The sequence below is a fragment of the Solea senegalensis genome, linkage group LG8, assembly GCF_019176455.1.
Source record: "Solea senegalensis isolate Sse05_10M linkage group LG8, IFAPA_SoseM_1, whole genome shotgun sequence".
Classification (NCBI taxonomy): Eukaryota; Metazoa; Chordata; class Actinopteri; order Pleuronectiformes; family Soleidae; genus Solea; species Solea senegalensis.
Genome location: NC_058028.1, coordinates 15,254,872 through 15,277,039, shown reverse-complemented (window position 1 = coordinate 15,277,039; position 22,168 = coordinate 15,254,872). Strand labels below are relative to the sequence as shown.

Genomic DNA, 22,168 nt, shown 5'->3' with positions numbered 1-22,168 from the left:
GAAATGATTGACAAGCAACATAAACGGCAGAAAGTGCATTTCAAGTAGATATACTGAGTGAAACAACAGATCATCACCCGTCTTTCCTTTCTTTATTCCACTGGGTCTTTCAATATAAAAAGCAGTAAATCAGTTTACTGGTCTTTTCAAACAGATATCAAAATTGTCTCTGGCTTTTGACATTTCTGTTCTGAGAGCTTCCAGGCAGTAAAGCGTAAACATTTTATTAAAGAAAAAAAAACAAACACAAAGATGTAAAACATTAAAATAGAGGTGACACCACGTCCACAATTACAGACCTGTGAGATCATTTTTCAGTGTAAGACCTCTCCAGTCACTCCAATCAAAACATCTGAGCAGAGCCAGTTGATATGTTTTAAACTCATATTTAAGCTTGTTTATATTAGGTGGATGGTTGTGTGTGTGTGTGTGTGTGTGAGGTCGGTGTGCTTTTCCTTCTGTCGGCTCAAAAACATCACATAAATCAGACCAGAGCAACATCAGCAATAATACTTTGCTATACACAAATATACTTAAATATTCGTAATAAAAAAAAAACACAATTAACAAATAATTACAGTGTAGATAACGACTTAAAGCCATTTGCTCTAGCAACTATTTTTTGAAGACATTATTAAGAGGCAGCGTTTCCAAAGACATGGGGCTGGGCTGCGAGAGAGAGAGACGGCGTTAAAAAGCCTCATTTGTTCTCCTTTCACCTTGAAGACTGTTGTTCAGCTTCAAGTTCACATGAGCCGAGTCTTGTGATCCTGACCAATGTTGTGTGTTTCATCCAGGTCCGGCTTCTTTGTTGTGTACAGAGTGAGATGGCGTTCACAAAGTTCATCTTCTACACGGATGTGTGAATATGTACGCGTTCCGGCTTTTATCTGACGAGGTGGTAGGTGAGCCAGTACATGACGATAGGTTGTGCTGCCGCTATAGACATGGTGAGGTACATCCTCAGCTGATTTCTGGTTCCTCTCACCAGTCGCCCCTCTGCCGCTGCCTCCGACAACAGCTTCAGACGCAGAGTGCGGATCTGAGGAGAGGGAGATGTTGTTTTAGTCGGCATGATTAATGATTAACGATAAAAATAAAAATAAAAAAACAGTGCAAAATTGCAAATATGTCCTCACTACTGACATCAAGTTCTGATTCACAAAGTTCAGATTGTATTAGATATTGGTTCATTCAGAGATATTTCAGTGGAAAAGCACAGGTGTGTTACTACACGACAGTATTGTTATTATTATTGACATCATGTGCAGTGAAACCGATAAAGCTAAATGAAACTCATCCATCATTAATTATCTCAAGTATGAAAGAACTTGGGCTACAATTTTTTTTACAAAAATGTGATCTCTATAACCTGGTGCATCACCAAAAAAAATGCTAATGTTTACAGGTAGTTACAGTAATGCATTATAGTAGAAGGTAGAGGATTATTCAAATATGAACCTTAAAAAACACTTCAAGCTTTTGGGTATGACAGTGAATCTTGACTCTAAAAGAATAAAGACTAAATCTGGACAGTAAGTTAGTCTGAAAGATGAAATCACATTATAAAACACATCCTCAATTCTTTGTAAACAGAGATCCCATTAGTTCATCCCATAATGTAACATCAACAGCTCTTGCACTCACCATAAAGACAAAGATGGCAGCACAGCACCACAGCAGAGAGAGATAATATGCTAGTTTTCCAAACAACAGGCCTGCGACTACACCTACGATCATCCTACGGAAACAAAAAGATTATAGAGACACAGGGACATTGATAACCTTCAGAGTGTTTTCTTTGTAATATTCAAGGGAGCAATTGTCCATTACAACACTAATGTAATGAGCGCTAGTCTGTGGTGAAAATGTAAACACAAAAACACAAAAAGATGATGTCCATACCCGACATATTTATAACCGGAAAAGGCCAGCAGGTCTATGGTAGTGAGGTCAGTGTTTACAGTCACAAGGTAAAGTGACAGCAGCACTGCCAGAACCTCCATGATGAGCCACACAAACGCTGAGCTGGCCTGAACTCCCAGCAGCTCTGGGGAAAACCTGAGGTGCAGACAACATTTCTCAAGTCTTTTCATGTAAATACACGCATAATTTAACAGTACAATCTCTGGCTGTAAAAGTGTGAGATCTCCATTAGACAAAAGAAAATTCAATGATCATCAGCTGAATTGACTGTACGCGTACCTGTTTTGCGTGCCAAGGGCCAGTCCAGCTACCAGGACGTATGTGATGAAACCCATAGCGGGAATGTAAAGGTCAGGAGCGTTCACATCAAAGCGTGGGGCCACAGGGGTGTCCTGCTGGTAGTTCACTTCCCAGTTCTAACAAAACATATGATAACACTTTATCATTTTTGAAATAACTTTTTTATAGCTAAAGAGCTTAAGATTTTGTTAGTTTAAAACTGCATACATATTTCCCTGAATGTGTTACAATAAACTGACTGAGAAATGGTCATCTTAACATTTGTAAAATAAAAGATCTCATGGTGGCCTACGACTTTTGCGCAGTACTTTGCATCTGCAAGTCCACATATAACAAATATAGTACACAGTAAATAATATAACAAAAATAGCAAAGACGAGAATAAACGTTTCTTGTTAATGTGTTAATATTTAGGACATAAACAGATGTATACCATGGTTTGTAGGCTCAAAAAACAAACATATAAAGAAGCTTCAGGTAGAATGAGAGGCGTGCTACTCTGCAAACATGCGTAAGCAGAATTACCTGGTGCATGTAAGGGAAAACTAGAAGGCCCAGCTTCTTCCCAACGTACACTGTGTCCACAGCAAAGTAGTATTTCAGCTTAGAAATTGGGATGAACCTGTCCAGCTGAAGCAAAGAAGCACAGACCCAAACATGTGGATTAATCTGTGCATTGCTGTGTGAATAATGTTCAATATCCTTTCTGGTCAGCTTGTTGCACTGATGCATTTCAAAACTTCTTTATTTTAATTAACTTTGTGGGCCAGTCTTACTTACATTCCTGTCCACCAAATCCCTCCCCTGGGACGCCAGTGAGCTTCCGTACACCATGGCCAGGTTAGACATGGGGTCTGACAGGAGCGTCTGACCTGCAAATGCATCTGCTTGTGGCCCGGCCTGCTTGTTTCTGCCAACATAAGAAAATGCATCAGCTGAAAGAACGGATGAACTGAACTAACACTACCGTAGGGAGAATACAAACAAGATAGTGGAAGATAAGGGAAACAAGGATTTGTGCTCTTTCATTTCACTATTCAGTTTCATTTAAATGAATGAGATTTAATTGGCACATTTCCATAAGGTCACACAGGGCAAATATAGGACAATGTGTATATATATATATATACATATATATATGCTCACAGTATTTCTTCCACATAAATGTTATTTTGGTTATTGTTATAAAAGGTAAAATGGAGCTGCTGCCTCTTTGGTATCAGTTCAATATGGCAATTTCATACTGTATGTGGCAGAGGCCGCACCTGTTGCCCATCTGTGATCCAGGCCCAGCTCCACTTGTATCTTCAAACAGCTGACTGCCATCAGAACCGTCCACGGAGCTGTTCCGTAGACGCATGTTAGGATCTGAATAACATGAGAGGATGGAGAGAGATGTTTTAAACAAAGTAGCAGATGTTTTTTTTTTAGTTAATCATGTCTTTGGGATGCAGAAGATCAGCAGAATTAGTAAAGCAACCAAATGCAAGCCCTCACAAAACCAAAATAACCACCAAAATAATAGGACAAAGCAAAACCAGGAGTCATCAGTCCTTCCCTCTGGACACAGGTACGGAACACAAAGATGCACGTTATAAAAACAGACTGATCCCCCTCTGCTGCAGCAGTTTTAAACAAAAACAAATAATAAGTAAAACCATATTCAGACAAGAGTTTTTCATGTGATGTTCTAAATGTTATTTGTTCTAAATGTGGCACAACCAACCAACTAACCAACCCAGCCACAACATTGAGTGCATGTTCAGCACAAGCTGAACATAACTAGCTGTTCCTGCAAACACACTTTTGGCCACTAGGTAGCGCTCTTTTAAGACAAATTTAGACCAACGTAAGATCCCTTCGCGCACATCATGTTTGATATTCCATGCGTTGTAAGTTCTTAAAAAGCGTTCAAAGAGAGAAAGAAAAACAAAAGATGACGTAAAAAACAAAATCACAGCGGATACAACGGGGTCTTGGCGTCATTTGGTCTTAGGTCCCTGTCAAGACATTTAAGGAGGACGTCATCGTTTTCACAACCGGGAAACTGGTTGATCGGGGAAATAACTGATAGATGAATCAATAGTGAAAGTAATTGTTAGCTGCAGCCCTAGCGAAAAGACAGTTAAGATATGATCAATTAAGATAAATGAACGCATAAAAGCACGATCGTGGAACGAAGCTTGATCAAAACACCACAGTTGTTCTTATGTCGAGAAGTAAAAACCTGCCACAGTCACGTAAACACCTGGGTCCATATAATATTCACGGTAGCCCCACACCGTTATCCAGAGTCACGTAATGTTAGATATTTTTAGCCCAGTTAGCATCGTTCATTTAGCTTACGCTTGCTTCAAACTGAACTACAAGATGTTAGTTGGCAGTTACTACCGCTCAATACGTATTCAATGTTGCAGGATTAAAATTGAACATTTCGGCGTATGTTTTTTAATCATTATTTGGCTCTGGCGGCAGAGAAAATGCAGAAGTCACGAGCTAACGTCATGTTTCGGTTGCTTAAAGTATGCACAAAAAGCCGGTGACAGTGACAGACATTATGTCCATGAAATATCACGTACGTAACTTACGCTGTCTGAACCCACTCTGAGGTGCAGTAAAATCCATCGGGACTGGTTGTCAATTCACCAACTCCACTGAGCAGCAACTAAATACTAGTCAGCGAGGTTCACGGGAAAGTATATTTATTGTAAAGATCTAAACGGAAGCGACTGTCTGCATCTTTCTTATTCTTTGTATTTGAAAGAATTTCATTACCGCCTCCTTGTGGATTGGAGTAAATCTGAAGGGGAAAAAAGGAGTCCTTTTTGAGGGTGAACAAAAACTAATGTTAAACTTAATATATTGGGCTCTTTTTTTACATTTCACTTGTATGCACCCTAAAGCTGTGGGATCTAAATGGAACGCCTCCATCATTAATTGGATTATTTACACCTGTGACCTTTCAAAATGGCTCCTGTGCAAAACGGGGCCTTCCGGGCAGCTTTGGTGTAGGTTTGTGATCTCTGAGTGCCACGTGACCCTCTGACAACAAACACATACTTATTTCTATTGTATATTCATGCTTCTTATATTGTTTGTGAATAATTTACATTTGAGTGCTTCTCGTTTTTACTATTAATATTTAAAACTTCTGTGTCATGTGACGCATTGACTATCGATGCTTAATAGCATTAGACAGATAGATCATAGGTTATTATGCTATTATTTTACTATTTTTACTGGTCCGGCCCCCTTGAGATCAAATTGTGCTGTATGTGGCCCCTGAACAAAAATGAGTTTGACACCCCTGCTTTAGATTATCACTGGATAATAGAGGCTGTCTGCCCTGTTCTGCCTCCGGTTTGTGAGTATGTCTCAGTAATTCACAAGCGTATGTTGCCAGCTCATTTCCACTGGCTGCGCTGCTTTATTTTACAGCAGCTATGACAAGGCTCAAACCCTTCATCCTTTTTGTGCCCTTTGATCTTTGTGTCATTTCATCAAAGTGCCTATGAGTCCATAGTAGTACACAGCAGTAATAATAATAATAATAATAATACTAGTAATAACAATAGGGCTGTATAGTTTTAAGAGAACTTGTCTTGTGACAGAAGGTTTCGGAAGTTCGAGTCCCTGCCAGGTCGAGGGCTGGGTTACCCCTGAGCAAGGTATCCAATCCCCTTGTGCTGGTCCCAAGCCTAAAGAAACATACATCAAGAAGGGGGCCCACGACGTAAAAAACCAAAAACATCTCTGCCAAATCATATATGCGCTGTGTTGTAATGTAACACATGTAAGTACAAATACTTTGTTGCTGTACTTATGTACAAAATTCACATACTTTGTTATTTGTATTTCTAGCAACACGTACTCTCACTCCACTACATATCCTAAATAAATTGTGTTTATATAGCACTTTTCTGGTCTTGATGAGCTGCTTTATACAAAAGGTACAACTGCTGAAAGATTTAACAGATAATATTAACAGATAATATGTAAATATGTAATATGAAAGATCTGTGTGTTTTTTCCACTGTACTTTTATTTATTTAATATGTGGTTATAATTTAAAACAGTAAACATAAAAAGGGTTGCCTTCGAAAGTCAGGTGGGAGGAGGCGTGAGGGGATGACAGTCGTATCTTCAAACATGGGGTACTTGAGGGATAATATGTGTAAAAAAAAACCTGAATTTATATTTATTTTTAACATCTTTGTAATAAAGAAATAAATAAAATAAATCATGTTTATTCCCGGTATCTGTGGGCTCAAATCTGTCCTTTGTCCTTCTGGTTTGTTTAAAATGTCTTTGTATCAGTGCCTCTGATGACAGCTGGACTCATGTTGTCCTCAGGCCAAATGACCATCCCATGTCTCAATGGAGGTACTGAGCACACACACATCTACAAACTTACATGTACATATACATACATCGATGTGTGTTATATAGTTGTGTGTGTGTGTATTTATGTCCTTCACATGTAGGACACATGTGGTCGTTGTCTGTCTGTCTGTCTGTCTGTCTGTCTGTCTGTCACCCACCCACACACACACACACCAGAGCAGAGACTATTTTAAGGGGTTTCCTCATGCAGTATTAATTGTTCCTATAAGGCCAGAGAGCACAATAGAGGTCTGCCGTTAACAGATTGGTGCGCTCTGACACTTGAGACACATGAGTGGCTCGAGGTCGATCTGTCTTTGGAAATTAAATTCAGTAACACAGACATGCTCATTGCAAAGTACAGGCATGCAAAGGGTGCACACGCGGGTCAACACTGCACTGTACTGTACTGTACTGTACTGTACGTGTTGTCGTATGAACACATTTGTGTGACATTTTCTGTTACGCTTGCATCACTGATTGGTATGAACTGGGAAATGCACTTTGAACACGGTGATTTGGAAAGGAATTAAAAAGTGTGAGTGTTCCGTGATCAAGCACGTCACTGAGGCTTTCACTCCAATTCATATATTAATATTTTACTTTTTCTTGAGTGATGATCTGTGGGAGACGTCTGAGTGTGATCTGCTCCAGCCTTATGTTCCCTCAAAGTCACTAAGATCAGCTCCTCTTAGTTGTCCCAAAATCAAGGCTAAACTTTAGGAGAGGACTGTTTTTTTTCTGTTTCAGCTCCTGAACTGTGGAATGAGCTCCCACTCCACATCAGGCAGGCTCCCACACTTCTTGTACTTTATATTTGTTGGCTTTTAACCCAGAGCGAGTTGTCTCTTATGTGTGCTTTAACATATTTTATATTATTGTTTTTAAAAACTTCTTTCATTGACTTTTATGAGTGTGCTTTGAGTGTTTATACTGCACTTGGTTTAAAAATGTGCTTTATTAATAAAATTGGATTGGATTTATACAGTGCATCTATTTGCTTTTTTTTTTTCTATATCACACATCATATCAGACATCATGGGCATGGACCTTGGCGCTGCTGTTTGTTTTAGTTTAGTTTTTGTTTTATACATCCACACACACATACACACACCTGCTTACACTTACTGATTACTGACACTGATATTTAATTCTTAATTGGTAAATAAATCATTGTTTGCACTAGTCCTCGTCTTCTCTCCCTATGTTTGTTGCAGCCTAAGGGCCGGGTTGTAACACATCATACCTGTCCACAAACCACCAGGAACAAGGGACACATCATCATGAGTAACGGAGCCTTACCACTGATGCACAGCTGCTCATGCAACAATAGCAACAATAGGTGCGATGTACTTTGAATTACATGTTACACTTATATTATGCCATGCCAGCTAATGTACATGAGGTGAAGTGACTCCTTGACTTGACTTGACACTTTCAGGTCACTGTTTGATGTCCGTTTGTATACAAACTATAGTTCATACGGATCATTAGACCAACTGTTTTGCCTTTGGTGGAAAAACAGGCACAAGTGACACACAAAGAGGGTTTTTATGCAAATGTAAATGGGATGAATAATTCAGCCACCGCTGGGATCGTGAATTTAAATAAAAGTAAAGTGGTACTGTAGCAGGGAGACATACTGTACAGGGGAGCAGTGTCAACAGACTTGACATGCCTATACTACACCAGCATCAATAATTCTGCATGGCTTCTTCTGTGGCGTGCTTTAAGGACAAGTTTACCCTCGCTCGCCAACATAGGCTACACATCTATACAGAGAGGAAAAGTGAGACAGAGAGAGAGAGAGAGAGCGAGACAGGGGGGAGGAATAGACAGAGCTGCTGTGAGAGAATAAACTTGTCCGTGAAGCATGAAAAGCGTTCATTGTGTAATTTCACGGCTCTCGTCCGGCGAAGCACAGCAGTGCAGTTTCCTAGATATTTCCACATAATCTTCGCTTCCTTCCCCTCACGCACTCAGGCTGGCAACCATCGATCCAGGAATGATGGAGTTATCACTGATGGCAACACAGGTAAGAGCAGTCATCTGTTTGGAATTTAAAGGGCTGTTTCACCAATTCTTTGTGAAGAATAAACTTCACATTCTCTGACAGCGCTGGTATATTATTTATTTTTCTTATTGAAGATCCGATAAGATTTAGATTAGGGAACACATATTCACTATTAACTAGGTGCTTACTAACATGCTTATAAGTAGCATACCAGCCCTTTATTAGTAATTATTAAGCATGTATTAACACCTTAATCAGGAAAAATCTTAATTCATGTCATAATAGCGGTAGACAAAGGTGTTAATACATACTTAATAATTACTAATAAAGGATTAGTATGCTATTTATGCATGTTAGTGAGTACCTAGTTATTGGTGAATATGTGCTCCCTATGTGTCGACTAATAGTTGATTTTATTTCATTTTTTTCAATCCCAACTTCCTCTGTTGTTTTGGGAATGATACATGTGTCTCAGAGCGGCCATTTTGACGATCACATGACACATTTGTCTCTGAAAATGAGTAAAAAAAACAAACCTGTATATTTTTTTGGTGAAGTGTCCCTTTAAGGACTTTCAGCTAATGAACTTCAAAAAAGTTGTGTTTCTTTGTTTTCTTTTTTTTTCACTTTTTCTCTGGTATTTATGAGCTTAAATGATCATTTTATAAATAATTGTGCATTCATCGTCACTTGGTTTTTATTTACTGTAAAGGTTTCATCAGTGTCATCAGATTTAGTTACACCACAGCACAGTGCCGTGTCACAGTGATCAAATAATCTGTCAGGTTATATCAGACACACACAGAGTCAAACAGACACAGTGCGCATGCTTTCGCTTCTATTTTCATCAACTGGCGAGTGTAAAGGAAATGAAATGAAGCTGCACATATTGAGTCAGTGGAGCGTGGGAAAAGTTTTTGTATGTCTCTTCATGTCAAACAAATTTAGATGGTGCATGCAGAGCGAGAGAGAAAGAGAGGGAATAGAGAGAGAGAGAGGGAGAAATGACTCAGAAGCAGACATTAAAGTGGTTCCTGCAGCTAAAGAGCTGTGTCTCCATTTCAATATATTCTATTATTTATTAATATTCTCTATTCAGTCAGCGTGGATATTTGTCCTCTCTTGTCAGAAAACAGTATGCATGATGGTTTGATGAAAGTTGCATCTGAAGTTTTCTAATTATTGAATTAGAAAAAGTAAAAAGAAAGATTGGGATTGGGATTTAAAAGGTTTTTTCACGGCGGTCCTCATATAGATAGATCGTAATAGATGTCATGGTTTAGATGCTCAGGTTCTGCCACAGCTGTGGGTGAATCCTCACATGCTAAACCCGTCTCTTAGCTAGAGCCAGTGTTGCTCATTTGGATCAGAAAGGGATTTCCTGGTGTGCATGAGGTTGAAATAGACAGCTTTTATTCTTCTTGTGGAACAGTTCCAAAACTTTGGAATGATCTGTCTCTGCACATAAGACACATTTCCGCCAAATCCCGCCTTAAAACCCCACCTCTTCTCTTTGGCCTTTGACACTTTGTGAGACGTTGATTTTTTTTAATTTATTTTCATTTGAATTGATTTTTATTGTATGGCTGCTATTTCTTCTTGTGTTTTTGTATGATCTTTAATTTATTATGCCTTTTATTTATTCTGTACAGCACTTTGGTCGACTGTGGTTTGTTTTAAAGTGCTTAACAGATAAAGTTAGATTGGATTCTTCACTGTTGCAAATAGACTGCAAACAATGACTGCCTGACCACCCTATATAATTCATATATATGTATATGTATATGTATATACATATATATATATATATATATATATACATATATGTGAATTATATAGGGGTGTTCAGTGACCATGAATATGACACAACATTAGTGTCTCACACCAGTGAACCTCCTGCCGAAGTGTAAAATACTGCCATCTGCTGGTATCATCGGAGAATACCAGTCATTCTTCTCATTCCTTTTTGTGTCAACAATGGGTTTTGTCTGAGCTGTTCGATTATTTACATTTCATTTTCAGAAATGTTAAATCACACGATTCCTAGCGTGACACAGAAATCTTATTATGCAGAGGAGGAACCTGTTTCCTATACACAAATCTTCAGTGTAAAGAAGAAGATTTACACTTCAACAATAATTAGTTGCAGTGCATTGATAAAAGTGAGTTCAGAGACAGAGACAGTTGGTGTGCAATGATAAAAAGACACATCACCTGATTGACTCTCTGAGAACAGATGGCTTTCAGATGAGGCTTTCCATCAAACGCCTCCAATTCAGACAGGGTTTATGTTTTCTTGAGCAGAAACGTTTATGTCACAATATCCACAAAGTTAAAGGACAATACCGCTCAATCCAGAAACCAGAGTGACACATTGAATATAATTGTTGTTCACAGATACTTAGTCAGAAATATCACAAGCTAGAATTCATGTGTGGAAAAAGCCTTGACCACAAAAAAGTCATAGTTTAGTATGTCGTCCAAAATCAGTCAAAAAAGTCATAGTTTAGTATGTCGTCCAAAATCAGTCAAACAAGTCATAGTTTAGTATGTTGTCCAAAATCTGCCAAAATGTCATAGTATAGTATGGAATAGTATGTCGTCCAAAATCAGTCAAAAATGACATAGAATAGTATGTCGTCCAAAATCAGTCAAAAATGCAGATCAAATCAGAATTATTTTAATAGGAGACTCTGAATGACTGAAAAGGTGTGGATGTTTTCCCTGTGACAGACTCTTGTACTGTGCTTGTTGCCCAGTGTCAGCTCGTATCCGCTGTCGCCTTTCCCTCTGACCTTCAAAGGCTAAGCAGTACAGGAAATGGTTCAGTGAAAATGTGAAAGTATCGTCTCTGCGTCTGTTCCATCACAGCTTCGGCACGGAGTTGAGAGAACTTTACCATGAACGTAATAATCTGAATTTAAGTTGTACACAGGAATGAGTCACCCATGGCATGAACACTATAAACCATAAATGCTTTATTAATTCAGGGAGGAGGATATTACAGATTAGACACACACACACGCCATACATGATTGTGGATGAATGCAATTACACTTTTGTTATGTAAACGAGTGAACTGTTGACTCACCTGAGGGATTCGTCTTCATGATGAGATCATTTGCTCTTTAACTCACTATTAACATTAACATTAACTTAACATTTGCGCTGTCAGAAGCCAAATTCATATGTCAACGAAGTAATTCTCCTTTTGTATTTTTTTTCATTTTTTTCACATGGCTTAGGCTGTAAATAGTAAATGTATTAAATAATTCACTTGTTTGCTGGGATAGCAATATTATCTCTATTGCATTGTCATATTTGTTGACTTCCTCTTAATCAGAGGATTAGGTAGGATAATCTCTCTCACACAATATAAGGCCTATAGGTTTATATACCAGGTTATATGTCTTAAATGTTACATAATCTTTCATGTGAGCTCCATATATAGATGTAACATACAACATGTACATTTATGTTTGTCCGTAAAAGTAAAAACTAGTGCATTTATGTCTTCCAGTATATTATCTAAAGTTAAGTGTGAGTGTTTCTGGAAATAAATTAAAGCAAATGTAATATTTTTAAAAGATCTGAGTTCAAAATGCTTTGACTTAAAGGTTAGTGTTACTTTACAGAAACCACAGTTGTGCTTTTAAGTTGAAATCAGAATATCAGCATGCATTTAAAGGTGACACGAGTCGCTGTTGTCTGTGCTGTAAAGGCCGATGGTCCTCTGAAGGTGATATAAAAAGAAAGTGCGTTTCATATAAAACACACTTCAGTGCGTGTGACAGTCACAGGGCTGGTGTGTCTGTTTAGCAGCACTAATTACACGGAGCTCCACAGAGCGTGAACGTGCGATGTACGGCACAGGATGGTGAGAGTGACTGAGCGGAGTGTGGGACACGTTGTTCCTGTGTGTGGTAAGTCACACTTGAAGGAGGTCGGAAGTGTGACAGAATAAAACAGAGTACATGGCACACGTCTTTAGCACAAGCTTGGTGATTAGATGCCCTGCTCCTTCTGTCCTTGGGCGAGACACTGAACCCCATAATGCCTCATACTGTATGTGATAGAAACAGTGCCTTGTGAATGATACAACTAAGAACTTCCCAGTCCGATTGAGACTGAACCTCATTCTTTACCTGATGTCATACGTAAAACACAAACAATAAATGTTCTTTATATGATTAAATCCCCCACCAGCAACAAAAACAGTTTAAACCCCCACCCCCATTGTCTCCTCATTCACCGTCTGTTAATCTCTTCAGTATTTCCTCTCCCTTCTTCACCTCTCTGTCCATCCCAGTGTTTCTCCTCCAATGACAGATGTTTCACAAAGAAGAGGAACAGCTGGCTGCAGTGGGGCTGTTTATTCACCCGGTCTCCCCCCCCTCTGCTATCCCTAACCTCTTTTCTCCCATCTGTTTTTTCCCATCAAGATTCAAGATATTTATTTGTCATATGCGGTGAAATACTTACCTTCACTCAAATAGAAAGAAATATACAAAGTTGACAAATTGTGGCCTAAAATATTAACAGAGTGAGGACTAAATTCATTATTATGTACACAGGTAGCTTATTTGTGCAGTACTGTCTCAATGGTGCAAATGCAAATTATTTGTAAAACATGCGAGATGCAGGTGAGGCAATGATACAGTGGTTGCAGATATAGAAATACAAATGTAATCCTCTTCTTGGTAATGACTTTTAATGAGATAGGTGTGACATCATGTGCACTTGATGCTCTACGTCCTCAAGCAAAGGTTCAGAGGTTTCGGACGACTGTTTGTCTGTAATCCTGGCAGACCTGCAGTTCTGCACGTTACACCAGGATGTCTGCACCGGGATGATGATGATGATGATGATGATGATGATGATATAGTGGAGGGATTACCGGGAGAATCTATGGTGGACGTGTGAGAGGGCAGAGATTAACAGAGGTGAGGAAACAAAGTTCAGGAGCAATAGTAAATACACTGACAAGAGACAATGCAGTGAAGACACAAAGTAAAGAAAAGGAGGGAATTATCTGAGGTGGAATGACATGATATGTGCAAGAGAGCATGTCGTTTAACCCCGGATAACCCTCTTTTTCTTAATTCTCTCTCCATACTTGACAGGTTTGTTTTTTTAGGAGACAGAAATCCTGAGAAAGGAGGTGGTGGCATCAGACAACATTTTAATTTCAGTGAAGTCAGGTGAAGACAGAATTGACTTTAGTGTAAATATGAAAGCCTGAGCCTTTACAGGTGATGCATACACAAGAAAAAATTAACCAGTTCTGTTATTTGACCCAAAAATAAGTCTCTGTCACCAATATAATTTAAATCTTGACATTTCTCTCACCCGATTAAGAGATTTCAAGAGATTGTGTCGTTTCTGCATTGATTTGCACGCTCAAAAGCAGAGGGACATGTTATCTAATCTCTGCATTAGCACGCACCCATACACACACACACGAAATACTCAGGTGCATACTGCATGAACATGTGTGTGTAGAATCCACTAATAGTAACACACGTGTACTTCTGTGTCATAGTGAAATGATTGAAATCTCAGCTGGTGACGCTGCAGTGAGGCTTTAAACATCCAGCTCAGCTGTCCTTTAAAGATGAAAGTGTCTCCTGAAAGCACACACACACACACACACTGGTTTCCATGACTTCAGAGGACATTGCATTGACTTACATTCATTTCCTGGTGATTTACTCGAACCTTAACCATAATTACTACCCTAACCATAACCTGACTCTCAGCCTAACTTTAAAAACATGTCTTCACCTTATAATGTAGTCATTTACATTATGGGGATTTGATCTTTGTCCCTATAAACAAGACACGTCCAGATTTATGTCCCCACAACATGGGGGATACCAGGTGCACACACACACACACACACACACACACACACACACACACACACACACAGTGTGTTGAACACCACTGGCAAGTATGCTCTCATCTCATCCTGGCAGCCTGTGGGTAAGAGGAAAGGAATTGGGCTTGTTACCTTGTGCAAATAGCAGGATGTGTCAAGGGCTGGCATGTGCCCCTGAGCAAGGCACTAATCCCGCCCCCCCCATTGCTTGTGTGTGTTTACTTCTGGTGTGTAATGATGGATAAGTTAAATGCAGAGGTCAAATTCACTATCACTTACTGGTGTGTGTGTGTGTCAAAATAACTATTTTGAACTCTAAGCCCTTAAATTCACTGAAGGGAAAGTGCCTCTCTCTCGCTCTCTCTCCCTCACATGCTCTCTCTCTCTCTCTCTCTCCCTTACATCTCTCTCTCTCTCTCTCTCCCCTTACATGCTCTCTCTCTCTCTCTCTCTCTGAAAGTGCTCAGTCTTTGTCAGAGTGTTGGACGGGACAGACACGAGCTGATCTCTTTCTTCATACAGCTACAGCAGCAGGTACATTGTTCCACTTCTCTCTCGTCGTATTTTCATGTTCTTTCTCTCCTTTTTGTATGTGGTATTTTTCATCATACTGGCTTTCATGAGTCTATGTATGTATGAGGCACGTTGCCCATCTTGAACGGTGGAGCGACTTCACGTGGAAACTTAAAATCTCTTGGAGACTGTTTGTGTGTGTTGATGTGACTTAACCTGACCGTTACTTAGTTACTTACTTCGTCACCTGTCAGTTTCAGTCAAAAAAGTGACTGAAGCTAGAACAGTGTGTGGATGAAATAATGACTTATAGGATAGAAAACGCGTACAAAAGTATTTTGAAAATGATATACAGTATTCTGTTTTAAGAAAACTGGAGATTGACAATTGTCTTCTGTATTTGAACACTTACTTTTTTGTATTGTATTGATAATTTATGTAGAAGGAATAATGAGTACATTAATCCAAGAGAAAAAGTTTAATTCAGTCAATTCTATGAAAAGTCTTTTTGTGTGGGGAAAAAAACACACAATAGATACAGTGGGAGTTTAAAGCCGGGGGCTGAGATCCTTATATAAGTATATAAGTACATTGTTTGTGTATCTCTCCCTCTCTGTGTGTGTGTGTGTGTATGTGTAAGAGAGTGAGTGTGTATGTGTGAGAGAGTGAGTGTATATATGTGTGTGTGTGTGTGTGTCCAGGATATTGCTTGTTTCCGCTTCTCGTTTGCTCTGAAGTGGACTTAAGTGGAAATAAATTATAAAATCAGGGCACACATTTGAGTTGATTTTCAATTCAATATGTCATTCATTTTCTTCCAAAAATTTCATCCACTTATCTCTACATTATTAAAATCACATTCTGATTGGGGGTAAAGGAAATGTCCTGCACCTGCAGCAGATTTAAAAAGAAATGAAATAAACAAGAGGGTTAACCCTGATGAAGACCTCTTGAAACATGGTGGCATTTAAAGATGATTGACCAAGTTTTTAAATACTTCCTTCCTTTCCGTGCCAGGATAGTTTCCCTGTGCCCATATAGACTATCCTTCTTGTACTTTGGATATCACCGGAGTAACCAGTTATTACTTGTTTTTAAGTTTTCAAAGTTATCATGACTTAAACCAGGGGCGTCAAACCTACAGCCCGTGGACCAGAACCAGCCCACCAGGGGGTCCGATCCGGCCTGCAGGATGAATCAGTGAAAATTTCCCATGATTATGATTTGAATCTAATACTACATTTTTCAGTTCCAGATACATGTGACTAAATGCTTTTTTTCCTTTGTGGATCCACGGCGATCTATAAGTTGTAATGCATATGTGTAAATGCTAAAGTTTGGCATCATGTTGTTGAAATCGCATTTATTTTTGTCAAGAAATGTAAGGTTGTTCAGAATATGTTACTTCAATAAATGGAGTTCTTGTTGTTTATAGGATATTATGCTATTATTTTACTGGTGCGGCACACTTTAACAGTTTAAAATGAGTTTGACACCCCTGACTTAAACTCTTGATGGAGAACGTAGCTGAAGTTTTACGTTTACATGAGGTAATAATAATTCTAATTTGTCTGCTCTCATTTATTATTTATGTGAGTTTAGAGGAAATTATAGCCAGAAACACACACAATATCCTGTCACTTGCACTTGATCTAGCAGATTTGCAGAATATTAGTATTGTGAAAAAACATGTGCACGCTCACTGCTGTATTTGATGATGACCTATCGGTGCTGTTTTTACTCCTCGCTCATAGGCAGGGACGTCTTAATGAGACACTGATAATACGCAGTTGCTAAAAAAAACCCGTTTTATCTTCAGGTTGATTTCTTTCTCAGTGTGATTCACTTGCGTGTTTGGGTACTTTGCACTACGTGCCTATAACCCAGCGCAGTAACAGCAAAATACACTTGTTTCCCTTTCCCGTCCCTCTTCCATTAGAGTGTTTTAATTAAATATGCATATTTAGTGGCAGGCGCGCTCATAAATTATGCTGCCATGTCTTAACGGTTGAAACATTTTAGATTCCAACATTCTTTTTTTTTATTGCAGAAAGGAAGTCGGGTACAGTCTCACTGGATGAGATGAGACAGAAGTGCATGAATCATGTTGCATAATAGAAATCTTGATCTCACTGTTCATCTGTGGGATTTCACTTTAACCTCTGGAATCAGTACCTTTGGGTTTGGCCACACTGATAGATATGTTTTCATCTGTGAGTTGAGCGTATTCACTCCTGTCTGTACAACCTGATGTTTTTAAGCAGTATTGAGAGTAGTTTTGCAGACGTTGCTGCAGTTTATTGACTATATTTATAGTGTCGTGTGCAGATTGTTTTGTTATATATGAAAAACATGTTTCAGTGTCTCTCCGATTTCTCCACAAAATGTTTACAACAGTCAGATTTAGACAAAAGCATGCATGTTGACCCCTAGACTGTATTTTAACGAGCTTTAAAAAACACATTTTACCTTAAGCACTGTGACTTTGATGCCATATAATGGCTTTCACTGTCGATTTGCAGCGACAAAGTGAGATTGTTTTTTTTTCTCGTACTCTTCTCAGTTCAGAGGGTTTCCTCGTGTCCTACAGTCACATGTGCAGTTCTGCGGAACACAGAGGGAGGATGGGGACACAAGAGAAGCACATGGGGTCAAAAACTGAACCTAAAGTGGACAAAAAGAAAAAGAAGATGAATGACACTCAGAAACGTTAATCTGCTAGATTAAAGTACATTTTCTTTAATATGGTTTGCACTCTTTTATGGAGCTGTGTTTAGTATATTCCATTACCATAAAATTGGTATATCACTGGAACATGGTGAGACATTATCTCAGTCTATATGTATATAATCACACAGTGCTATGGAAGCCCCCAGAGACAAATGCATCCAAATGAAAAAAAGAGAGTGATTTGTTATCTCCTTTTTTTAATCACCTGTTTCTGTGTGGATCTGTTTCCGTCTCTTTTAGTTCACATGTGGCATGTGTCAGACTCTGTCAATCTGTCTGGGATTTAATCCCTTTGAAATGCTGATTCCTCTTTACTGTACAATAGTCCTGAGACCAGAAACAGCTGTGGGGTTAATGTCTCAAACAGAACATGTTTTCATGTTTACTCATCTTTGAGTAAAGACACATTCAGGGCTCATTCTTTTGCCCTATTTTTTGCAAACTTTTGCGTACCTTCGCAATAGCCCTATTTTGAGGTCTCCCTCAACAACTAAGAAGGATATTACATTTTAATCAGAACTGATGACACAGTCTGAGTGATGACTTCTTACTCAATCATCTGTTACCGCTTTATCCTCCACATGAGGGTCGCGGGGGGGTGCTGGTGCCAATCTCAGCTGACATACAGTGAAAGGCGGTGTTCACCCTGGACAGGTCACCAGTCCATCACAGGGCCACAAAGAGACACACCATTCACTCCCACTCAGTAAATTTACAGTCAGTTTAGAGTGTCCAATTTACCTAATCCCCAAATCTGCTCGTTTGTGGACTGTGGGAGGCAACTGGAGAACCCGGAGAACATGCACACGCAGACTCCATGCAGAGGGCCCTTGTTCTGACTGGGGCGCAAGCCCACGTTTTCTTGCTGCAAAGGCAAGAGTTTTGATGACTTCTCATCCCATAAATATCTGGCATCTTGCAATACCAAGAATACAAACAAGTATTTGTATTTGGATGGGAATTTTAGCACATTTGCATTTTACATTTGTCCTTATCAAACCAACAATATGAATATATTTTAAGAACTTAAACCTTTCGTACAACTGCAACTGTATTTCTGCAGACTTCTATCTTAATTCCTCTCTTCTCTTCTCTTCTCTTCTCTTCTCTTCTCTTCTCTTCTCTTCTCTTCTCTTCTCGTCTCTTCTCTTCCTTGTGTTCCCTCAGCATTTCCCAGCTGTGAGTGGGGCCTTCATGGATTCTCCATACAATGGCGACACGTCCCTGCAGACGTCCTCCTCCAATCTCAACGCCAGCTACTCTCGACCCTCAGAAGCAGAGGATGATGGAAAAGTGTCCAGCGACACCATTTGGCTCTGGATCGCCGTGCTGGCAACTATTGGCAACATAGTGGTGGTGGCTGTGGTTTGCGCCTGTGCCTTCTGACAGGACCGATGAGCGGAGAGAAAACGCCGCATGGAAATATTGTATATATTCAGACATCATGTAAAATAGTGTACGTGTTATAGTGTGATATTTTAGAAAGGGATTTGTACGACAAATACATTCTAGTTCAAATACTCAAGTTAAGAAAATATATTTTGGACAATTTATGTATTTAAAAGGGTAATCAAATTGAAGTAATGATCTGAGAGAGACATTACTACGACTACTACTACTTCAATGCAACAATCATAATAATAATCATAATAATGGAACATTTATCATAAGTACTGGAAAACCTCAAACTGACCGAACAAGTGTATACTTGTATATACTTTGATTTTTGAGATTTTTGGATTCTGATACTGTAAATATCCTGCTATAAACCTTGTCCTGATTGTCACTGCGGTAAACACATTTTACTTTGTCTGTGGATTTTGTCACCAACACAATTCCCCGAAAACAGGAGATACAATAAATCTTAACTTTAATGTTTGATAAAAACGTAATCAAATTCAATCCAATGTGTTTTGTTTTCTTTTTAAACGTTTAAAGTTTGCAATCATTAAATAAAAAAAGATTTCACCTTTTTCAGCTTTGCATCTAGAGGGATGTTTGTTTATTATTAACATTATTTAAATAATGAATACTCAATGTATTCATTATGTATTCCAGGCTGTGGCCACACTGTAGTATTGCGATGCTTTGCCAGTGGTCAGCTGATTATGCAAGCTGACGCTGGTGTTATATAAACCCATTCAGTCCCGGCTCAGCAGTGGTCAGCTTCAGAACCACGAGGATTAGACAAGATCATAGTTTGATCTCTTGGATGGATCAGAAGCCAGAAAGTGATCCACGGCTGATGCTGCACATGATTGAGTTGTTTGAAAGCTCACTGTCACAGCCAAAGTCAATCGAACCACTGACCTCTAACCTGAATTGTCTGATCTTTTCTATTCTACTTCTTTTATTTGTTTTTCATTTCCAGCACCATGTGTACTCACTTTACTAACTCTGAACACTGGCTCATAAGAGGAACCAACCCTGGTCTTGGCTTAGCTTTACAATTTCCCAAAGAAACTATGCTCTTTTTTTTAGATGGAGCTGAACAAATATGCAGTGATGTTTGCACATAATGTTCAGTTGAAAATTTTACAGTTCCAGATACATTATATCACTGACTCTCCAGGGAAAGGTGGAGATGAATCTCTCACTTGCAGTAAATTGCAAGATTTTGCTGTTGTCCTTCTTTGTTTTGATCTCACTCTCCAACATGATGTGTCTCCATGAATGTTGCAGCATTTGAAGAACTCTAAAGACTGACCCAACCACAGTTGCTGAGCTATGATCGGACAACTGTTGTATTTATAGAAGCTGAGCTTCAAGCAAACTCTTTGTTACGATGCTCCCACGTCATGACCGCCACACTAATGTTATCTAAAAACTCCAGTTCATCTGACCTGCTTGGCTTACATCTGAAGAAACTATACCCTAAAGAGGAGACAAATGCGCAGAGAGAAGCATGGCCCTACAGGCATTGAGCAGTGATTTGTTGAAATTTAACAAGCAATGGTCACATTGTCCTCTCTCTCTCTCTCTCTCTCTCTGTGTCATGGTTACTTCTATTATATCATAACATAGCTCATAGGGCGATAGATGGATATTGAGTGTTAAACTGGAAGCGATATGCAGAGAGAGAAAGAAGAGGGCAGAACAAGAACAAAAAGAGACAGGACAAAAAACTTCATGAAGCCATTGCAGAAGAATCAAACATGCTCTTTTTCTTTAGCTTGCTGTAAACTATTTGGAGTTCAGTGCTGAGCAAACAAATGGACAGGTTACCTGCTGTGACTGGAAACAACGCTGAAGGAAAAAAACTAAGGAAACCACAGGGTTAATTACTGTTACATTCAGTTCCTCTAACCCTCACTTTGTGCCTAAACTAAACCAAAGTGTAACCATATCATTGTCATCAAAGTAAAACAGTCCTTTGGTCATTTGAGAGAAGACTATACTATGTGTTTTTGACTACAAGGAACTGGCAGTAAAAGACATGTGGTCGTGGCGTGGTACATGGCTTTGTTTGCTGCATTTAAATTAATGTTCCATTGTGTTTAAAAAGACATTTCCAGGAATAAAATGTGTGAACTGTCCTGTCCGTTCTCTGTTTTACCGTCTCAGCCCGAGCTTCCTGTCCGGTTTTCCTTTCCCTCCCTCCTTTGCTCAATGCAATGTCCCACAGGGAAGAACATCCCTGGCGGCTCTAAGGACAGTCAGAGCAGACATAATCACTGCGGCTGACTTTATCAGAAGATGATCTCACAGACAGAAAAAGGGCTAATTCCAGCCACTGGAGACACCAATGAAGCGTAAATGATGAAAGAGGAAGAGAAATTAGTCATCTGAGATGAAAATATAAAAGAGTGACACATAAAGTGAAACCAGAATATCTGAAGGATAATGAGGAAGTGGATGCTCAGTGTCTTTTGTGCCACTGACTAATTACCCATAAGGAAAGAACATCATGGGATGGATAAACTGAAGGAAGAGGAGAAGGGAAGAGAAAGTGGACAGAGAAGAGGCTGTGTTAGGAAGATGATGCAAATATAATACTGCAGAATCAATATCTGTGAGAACTAACGAGAACACTCAGACAATCCTCAGATTCATTGGGGCATTACCTACATCCAAGGTAAATGTAATCCAAAATCATTCTTCACTTTTTGACTTCTGCTGCTTACAAAGTGTCCTTGCATTATTCTGCAAATGTAAACAACAATGCATACTTATGGATATCCAAATATATCCATTTATACACATACAGTATAGCTCCTGTAAAATAGTTTGTATGACTCATGATGACAGGGTGAAATTCTATCATTAGTCCTAACAACCCCAAGACCAACTTCACCAACCATAAGTCATGTTCACATCAATTTGGCTCCAGGGTGTTTTATTGTCTCAGGTGTTTGTTTGGCCAAGGCTCAGGTATCCACTTTTCACCACCACCTCACGTCCAATCAGCAGCCAGGAAGCAT

At 39.2% G+C, this 22,168-nt stretch overlaps 2 protein-coding genes across 4 annotated transcripts; one reads left to right on the top strand and one right to left on the bottom strand.

Moving 5' to 3' along the window:
• Positions 1–75: 75 nt before the first annotated feature.
• yif1b (Yip1 interacting factor homolog B (S. cerevisiae)) lies at positions 76–4,964 on the bottom strand. Of its 2 annotated transcripts, none has more exons than XM_044032120.1 (8): positions 4,806–4,964; positions 3,492–3,594; positions 3,007–3,136; positions 2,752–2,856; positions 2,206–2,342; positions 1,906–2,061; positions 1,648–1,741; positions 76–1,042 (listed from the first exon to the last, which is right to left on the bottom strand). In XM_044032120.1, exons 1-8 carry the CDS (start codon positions 4,849–4,851, stop codon positions 887–889), a joined length of 927 nt encoding a protein of 308 aa, XP_043888055.1. In that variant the 5' UTR covers positions 4,852–4,964; the 3' UTR covers positions 76–886. The 2 variants fall into 2 exon arrangements, with proteins under 2 accessions (XP_043888055.1, XP_043888056.1); XM_044032121.1 differs by having other exon boundaries at positions 4,815–4,964.
• Positions 4,965–8,497: 3,533 nt separating this feature from the next.
• On the top strand, positions 8,498–19,649 carry LOC122773047 (uncharacterized protein C14orf132). 2 transcript variants are annotated; one of them, XM_044031427.1, is made up of 2 exons: positions 8,498–8,644; positions 18,915–19,649. In XM_044031427.1, exons 1-2 carry the CDS (start codon positions 8,615–8,617, stop codon positions 19,131–19,133), a joined length of 249 nt encoding a protein of 82 aa, XP_043887362.1. In that variant the 5' UTR covers positions 8,498–8,614; the 3' UTR covers positions 19,134–19,649. The 2 variants fall into 2 exon arrangements, 1 of the variants encoding a protein (XP_043887362.1); XR_006360848.1 differs by lacking the exon at positions 8,498–8,644 and adding an exon at positions 14,944–15,038.
• The last annotated feature ends 2,519 nt before the right edge of the window (positions 19,650–22,168 follow it).

Excerpts from the sequence above, each read along its gene's own strand:
- LOC122773047 (XM_044031427.1), top strand. The coding sequence starts at position 8,615 with ATGATGGAGTTATCACTGATGGCAACACAG. Across the intron at positions 8,645-18,914 it reads TATCACTGATGGCAACACAG|CATTTCCCAGCTGTGAGTGG; the intron begins GTAAGAGCAGTC and ends GTGTTCCCTCAG.
- yif1b (XM_044032120.1), bottom strand. The coding sequence starts at position 4,851 with ATGGATTTTACTGCACCTCAGAGTGGGTTCAGACAGCGTAAGTTAC. Across the intron at positions 3,595-4,805 it reads GTTCAGACAGCGTAAGTTAC|ATCCTAACATGCGTCTACGG; the intron begins GTACGTGATATT and ends CATGTTATTCAG. Across the intron at positions 1,043-1,647 it reads CTGCCATCTTTGTCTTTATG|ATCCGCACTCTGCGTCTGAA; the intron begins GTGAGTGCAAGA and ends CCCTCTCCTCAG.